The sequence below is a fragment of the Hippocampus comes genome, unplaced genomic scaffold (genome assembly GCF_001891065.2).
Source record: "Hippocampus comes isolate QL1 unplaced genomic scaffold, H_comes_QL1_v1.1 scaffold128, whole genome shotgun sequence".
Taxonomy (NCBI): domain Eukaryota; kingdom Metazoa; phylum Chordata; class Actinopteri; order Syngnathiformes; family Syngnathidae; genus Hippocampus; species Hippocampus comes.
The window spans coordinates 577381-584789 of record NW_017805852.1 but is presented as its reverse complement, the minus strand read 5'-3'; the positions used below and the strand labels follow the sequence as shown (position 1 = coordinate 584789).

At 48.9% G+C, this 7409-nt stretch overlaps 1 protein-coding gene across 1 annotated transcript in view; it reads right to left on the bottom strand.

Annotated features, from left to right (window-relative positions):
- bmp3 (bone morphogenetic protein 3) overlaps positions 1-2429 on the bottom strand; it is a 7698-nt gene extending 5269 nt beyond the window's left edge. The window contains exons 1-2 of the mRNA XM_019888498.1: positions 1864-2429; positions 649-808 (exon numbers count right to left, since the gene is read on the bottom strand). Of these exons, the coding sequence (XP_019744057.1) occupies positions 649-808; positions 1864-2143 (440 nt within the window). The 5' untranslated portion in view covers positions 2144-2429. The remainder of the gene's footprint in view (positions 1-648; positions 809-1863) is intronic.
- Positions 2430-7409: the final 4980 nt, after the last annotated feature.

Here is a 7409-nt window from a genome sequence, read left to right as displayed (position 1 = left end):
ACTTTGAGGTAGCGCCGTGCGCAGTTGCGGGGCTCGTTCCACTGCTTCTTCCGGGCCTTCTTGATGGTATGCTCATCAAACTGCAGCAGAGGCATCTTGTGCCTCGGGTTCTTGCGGCTCTTTTTCCGAAGTGGCCGGCGGGCCTGCTTGCTCCGGAAGGGCTCGTAGGGACTGGACTCGTCCCAACCGGTGGTCTCGTAGGGGTACTCGGGTCCGGGCAGCTCGTTGTTCTGCAGGGGGAGCGGGACGTTGACAGAGCGCTTGGATCTGGAAGAGCTCCGCTGCGGTTCCGTCGCGTTGCGCTCACGTTGCCCCGCCTTCGGGTCCCCTGCCGAGGGGTTCCTCCTGAGGGTCGCCACCACGCTCTCGGGCTCCGAGATCGCAGAGTCGTTGGCGTACACCAGGATGTAAGGGGAGCGGTCAGCCAGGAGTTCCTTCCAGGGCCGGGGTCCCCCCGAGGCCACCTCGATGCCGATGAGGAGCTGCTGGTGCGCCTTGGCCTGGTTGACCACCCGGGTGATGTCCTTCCACTGCCAGGAGATAAAGTCCCGGTCGTGCTTGGACACGTTGATGCGGAACTGGCCCAAAGTCCTCATCCGGTCGACCTCGGGGGCGAAGCTCCAGATGACGGCCTGGACGTGGCTGCGCCTGTGGGGGCCGTGAAGGACGCAGCCTCGGGGTCGAGTGCAGGACCCGCTGCCGTTGCGGAGGTCCCCGATGTAGTAGTGCAACGCGGCGGAGAGGACGTCTTCGGACTTAGTGAGTGACGTCAGGTTGAAGATCTGAAGCTGCTTCTTGTTGATCACGCCTGAAAGTACAAACGGGACGGTCAGAGATGGCATCCAGGACAGAAGGACCGCGACAAGTTCGATTTTTGGCTTCTTTTAGGTCGGCGACACGGTGGGCAACTGCTTAGCATGTCCACCTCACAGGAAAGGGGTCCGGAATTCGATTCTGGGTTCCGGCCTTCCCGTGGGGAGTTCGCGTGGGTTTTCTCCGGGTACTCCAGATTCCTCCCACATTCCCCCAAAACATGCATGGCGGGTTAAAGGAAGTCTTTAAAATGTTCCCAGACGTGGCTGTGAATGTTGTTTGTTTTGCGTGCCCTGCAATCGATCGTTTGACGGCCTGTTCAGGGTGTTCCCCGCCCTGCTGCCCGAAAACAGCTGGGATCGGCTCCAGCACCCTTGCGAACAAACCAAGATGACAACATTTTGACCACACTAATAAGAAAGATGAGCAATTCATTGTCAGATTATAAAACAACAATTGGATTATCTTCACAAGGACACTTTTTTTTTCATATTAGGACGTCCCTGAGAGTTTTTTTTTCATATTAGGACGTCCGTGAGAGAAGCAGGTGTCCCGAACAAAGTGCATGTCTCGCAGCATTCAACAGGGGGCAGCAAAAGCCAAGAAAACCAAAAGCAAAACGACGACAAGCCGTCGCGACTGACTTGACTTGATTTGCTTTCACAAAACCCAACGTGATATTGTAAAAAAAACACATTTTGAAATATATATATATATTCACTCCAAATTGAAATCAATAACATAGAAAATGAGATGAAACGTTTTGCGGGGGAATTAACATGAAAGCCTTTTCAAACATGCCCCAAAAAAATGTGAGGGAAGAGAAGCAGAGAGAGCGCTTTGCTGGCGGAGGGCAGTTGTCCTCCTGAAGGCAACAAACTGCAACAGGTGGATGAGCGTCCGTGACTCACGACTACAACATGCACGTTGCAGGAAAAGTCAACTTGTTGTGCATTTGTGGACTTTAAAATGCATTTTGTGGCGCGTGTTGTACATCTTTTTTGTTGTTGTTGGTGTGTGCGCGTAAAAAATACAGCTTCTGCGACGTACCCCAGTGCGCCTTGAAGCTGCGCACCGTGTTCCCGTCCTTGAAGGGGAATCCCGCCTTGTTGTACTTGTCGTACAGCATGTGCATGTGCTCGGTCACCGTGTCCTGGGACAGCCCACCCGGGCTCCCCGCTACCACGACGGGAGCAATCGGGGAAGCCGCCACCGGGTGCCTCCGCTCCACCGCGCGCGTAAAATCCCCCTCGGCGGGGAGCAGGGCGCAGTATCCGAGGCGCGCGCAGCAGGTCCACGCGAAGAGCGCGAGCGGCACCAAAAAAGCCATCACGCGAAGACGACCTGAATGGCTCTCGAGAAGTTTCACACAAGTTCCGAGCGGAGCTTCCTATCTCCGGCGGGAATGGGCATCACCCGAGCGGCGAACCATCACAAGCGGTGGGGGGTGGAGTGGCGCGGGCGAGTCCAGTGCGGGTGGCCGCAAAGCAGACGCGAGGCTGGGCCGTGTGACTCCCGGGCGGGCGGCTGCGCGCTGATGTGAGGAGCAGCCAACCGAGCAGCGAGGCAGCCGACCGGTCCGAGGCTCAGCTTTCGTTGAAACTCCGCGATCTTCAGCTCGCTATTATAAGGCTGCTGGGACCAGCTGGGTAGTAGCCGACCGGTCCGAGGCTCAGCTTTCGTTGAAACCCCGCGATCTTCAGCTCGCTATTATAAGGCTACTGGGACCAGCTGGGTAGTCTGAGCTCGCTCGCTCGCTCTCTCTCTCTATCTCTCTCTCTCTCTCTCTCTTTCTCTCTCTCTCTTTCTCTCTTTTCTCTCGCGCTCTCTCTCTCCCTCTCTCTCTCTCTCTCTCTCTTTCTCTCTCTCTCTTTCTCACTTTTATCTCGCACGCTCTCTCTCCCTCTCTCTCTCTCTCTCTCTCTCGTTGAAAAGCAGCCGAACCGTTAAATTGAATTCAATATTCCGTAGAGGACATGTTCACCCCTTTCCGCATGCCGAAAGAGTTGGCGCACCAACAATGCCAATCTCTACTCGCACACAGTTGTGCAAAAAATTAAAAAAAATAAATAGCAGATAATAATAAATAAATAGCAATAGTGCTACAGTATTTCGAAAACTTGAACATCTTTGACATACTGACAGTGTTAGCGCACCCCCTCTCCCTTTGAAACACCCTCAAAGAAATGTTGTTGTTCTTTTCAAACCATCTTTAATCCCTGACAGAGCTGGCAAACCCCTTCATCCCTGCACACCCTTGCAAACATTAGGCGCACCACCTCTCATGCGGGCAGTCCCTCCAAAAGGTTTAGTACAGTCTTTTGTGCACTACTTTAACATCCCGACAGAGGTGGCGCACCCCATCATCCCCACACAGCCTCGCCAACATTTGGCGCACCACGTGTCATCTGCACAGACCCTCAATAATGTTTTGTCCAGTCTTTGTGTAGCCCATTCAACTTCTTACAAAGCGCCCCCCTGCACACCCTCACAAACAGCATTTGGCGCATCCCGCATCAACTGAACACACCCTCCAAAAATGTTTCGTAGTCTTTTCCAATCCCAGTTCAACATCTCTTTTACCATGCAACACACCTGGAGAAATATAGATGCCCCTCCCACACAGCATTTGAATATTCATCCACCTCATCCTTGCACATACCCACAAAAAAAAAAACAATACAATCTTTCCAACACCAGCTACAAGATGCCAACAGAGATGTCGCATACGCCCCCAACATACCTTCTATTATCTACACAGATCCTGAAAAAATGTTCAATAATCATTTCGAAACCCCAAACCCGAGAGAGTTGGTGCACCGCCGCACACGCTGGAGAATAACATTCAGCTATTATCCACTATCTATTATCCACAGACACCCTCAAAAAATGTTCAATCCAGTTTTGAGCAAGTTCAACATCCCGACAGAACTGGTGCACACCTCTCTCAAACTTTTGGCGCACCCACTCGCAGACAGTCCCAAAAATGTTTCGTGCAATCTTCACACACACCCTCTCAAAAACAACAAAACCTCCAAAGCAAGCATCTTTATTGGCAAAAATGATGACAAAAATTCTAATTGTCACACCACACTGGCAATAACTTTTAATCTATCAATGGCACCCCCCACCACCTTTTAGTGAATACAAGCCATGGATGAGTCTACATTTAGAGTCTGAGCCTACAGACAGACCCCCCCCCTCCAGACGCGTGTGAAAGCGGCAGCTTATTGTCCGCATTAAAGGCTCGGCCTCTCATTTAGCGCACCTCAATGGCATTAAGCACACACATCCTGCAGCATCACGCTCCTGTCCGGATGCCGCGAAGCCCGCCTCCCACTCCCCCCCCCACGACTGGTGTTCTCTTTCAGGGGCGCCGGGGAGGAAACGATGAGGCCATTTCTCCGTCTCTGACATCTGATTGCAATAATTTGAACATGCGACGTCGTCCACACACTGAACGCGTTTAGGACCCTCGCATGCGGGGGCTACGAGGAGGAGGGGGTTGAAAGGAGGCTTGAGAGGGGGTCCAGCTGGAGCAACTCAAGCGCATCCGTCAATGTTGTACAACAGTGGAAAGCCACTCAGTTTGTGGAAAATAGGCCTGAAAATGTCACAATAAAGTGCGCAGAATGTCACCATGACAGCTCGGCAAGTTCACTTCGAGGAGCAACTCTGCAGTGTCTTTTTGTTCTTCATTCTTAATTGCAAAAGTCAGACAAGGCTAACTGGCTTTTGCACAAACTAACTGGTGAATTGACACACTAACCATCGACCAAGTAGATCATGGACAAACCGGTGAGCTAATATACTTGCCAGCTAACAAACTAGCCAACTAACCAACCCATATATAAAAGAAAAGCTAGCCAATGAACTAGCCGATAAACTAACGAACTAGCAAAGCTCACTGGCAAGCTAACTGTTGACCTTGAGAACTATCGATGGCTATCAGAATTAAACAATTAACGAGTGAACCAAAGAATGACTAACAACTAAAGCACAAGCTAACAAAAGAAATGACAAACTATCTAATTGATAAATTAATCAACTAGCTTATTGAAGAAATGACTAACGTTACGAAAACTCATGAAGGGAAAACTAATTCAGTGGAAAAGGTATCTGAGACAATAAGCTTGCTCGGTGACTGACAAAGGAAGTGACAAAACTAGCAAACAAAGCAGTAGTCAAGTCGAATCAAATTTAAAAGGTGAACTTTTCTTGTAAAGCAAAAGTATGTGAACTGCATCTGTCGTCAGTGTCATTAGCCGATTAGCGTCACTCAGTCAAAGTGCCCCCCCCCCAAAAAAAAGAGGCAATAAAAGTCAAACATTTCAATGACTTTATTGTCCAATCATGACAATTTACATCCACGTGAGACGGACTCTTTCCGAGCTACGACCCACAGATGCTCGTTAGCTACATCAGACGATTGACGCGGGAATTCCAAACGCCCGGCGACCAAGAAATGCCAGCACGGATGTTTTCTTTGTGGTGCTGTATTTAAATGCACCGCTCAGTCTTGTTGCTCCAGTTTGTCGCGTTATTCATCGAGAGTTGAATGTGTTGACTGCCTTTCGAAGACCTTTCAAACTTCTAAGGACAGCAGAAAACCACTCGAAAAAAAAAGCTAATAAATATGTCGCACATGCAATGCTATTGCTTGGACCGTTTAAGACAAGCAAGAACAAATTTGAATGAGCTCGCCGAAGCAAAGCGATGTAAATCCATCTGACAAACTCGAAAGAAGTTGCGGACGAATGAGCCGGCCAGCCACTTGACTAAAAGGCAACCCGCGCCCCCACCCTCCGCAAAAAAAAAAAAAAAAAAAAACACAAAAAAACCTGGCAGACTCGCTAACTGGCACATTCATTCACAATGCAAACCACAAACGGATAAATTAGCTATCCAACAAACGAGCTGACTAACTAACTGACAAACTAGATAGCTTCCTAACAACTTAGCTGACTTACTGAACGAATAGCTAACTAATAAACCGACGAAGCAGCTCACGAAGAAATGGCAGAGCAGCTCGCTAAATGGTGAACTAACACGAGCTAATAAACAAACATTTGCGATAAACTACTTCCTTAACATAAGGCCAATTAGGCAGACTGAAATAATTTTCACCCGCAAGTGTTGCTAACTAACCAAACTGACAAACTAGCTGAATGAACTGACTGACTAAAGAACAAACAGATTTGATTAACTGAACCACCCCCTCCCCCCTCCCAAACAAACAGGTGAAATAGCCACTTTGTTTTTTTTTCTTCAAAATCTTGAGCCTGCCTGTCAATGTAGCATTGCTGTTGTGACGCCACAGCCAGCAGAAAAAGGACGGGGACATTCAAAAGGAACCGGAAGCTGGACGCCCCCCGGCCCCCCCCCTAAAAAAGATTGTAATATGAATAAAAAATTTCAAAATGAAAGCTCTGATTGGGGACTGCGCTGGACATGTGAGAGTTCCTTCCTGTACAGTCGCTGCGCCTCGCGGTGAATGCCAAGAACATGCGGGATGCTTTGAACATTCTTTATCTTCTTTTTCTTCGATCAGGGGTTTCCTAAAAGCAGAGCCCCCCCATCCCCCTTTCCCCCTTCAGCCATTCTCACAGGGCACTTTGGTCTTTAATTTGTTTAGACAATTCAGCGGAACAGGCGAGGACGGAAGAACAAGACGGACGGGACGGAGGAGACTGATCATTCCGCTCGCAAAACAACCACAACAGCGCACACAATGTGACGCTTGTCTTAAATTGGCAGCTAAAAAAAAACAAACAAAAAAACCCGACATTAATTGAGTGCACTCGTTTTAATTGCACGGGTGTCCAAATCAATCAACTGAATTAAAACGTCACCAAATGACAAATCATTTATACTTTTTTTTTTTTTTACTTGAGCTTTGCTTACATTGCTTTTAGTAGTTTTGTTATTTTGATAATTTTATGATCTCCATCCATCCATTATCTGAACGGCTTATCCTCGCCGGGGTCCCGGGCCGTGCTGGAGCCTCTCCCAGCTGGATTTTGGGCAGAAGGCGGGGCACACCCTCAACCGACAAACAACCGTTCACACTCAGAGTCACACCGAAGGACAATTTTAAAGTGTTCAATGAACCTACCGTGCTTGTATTTGGGACGTGGGAGGAAAGCGGAGCACCCGGAGAAAACCCACGCAGGCACGGGGAGACCATTGCAAACTCCACACAGGAAGGCCGGAGTCCGGAATCGAAACTCGGCCCTCTGCACCGTCAAGCGGATGCGCTCACCAGTTTACCCTGTGCCGCCCCCATTTTGACTTAGTAACGTGAAATTTGGTGGACATGTCTTAAGAGTATGTCGACATGACGTGAGCAGATCCACAAAAAAAAGTCTCAAAAAACCCAATCTGCCAATTTGCTTTGAGGTGGGCATGTCACGGTCGATTTGAACAACTTCAGCAGTCTTGAATTTTTGTTTCATGGAGGAACAAACACAAAATTGATCAGAAAAGTGGATCGTGGGTTGCCCCCAAAAAGTCTCCAAAACATATTTTGCTGAATAGACACAGAAAGTCTGCCTTTTGTTTTTGTTTGTTTGAAGTAACCGTTTTTTGGGTCCTGC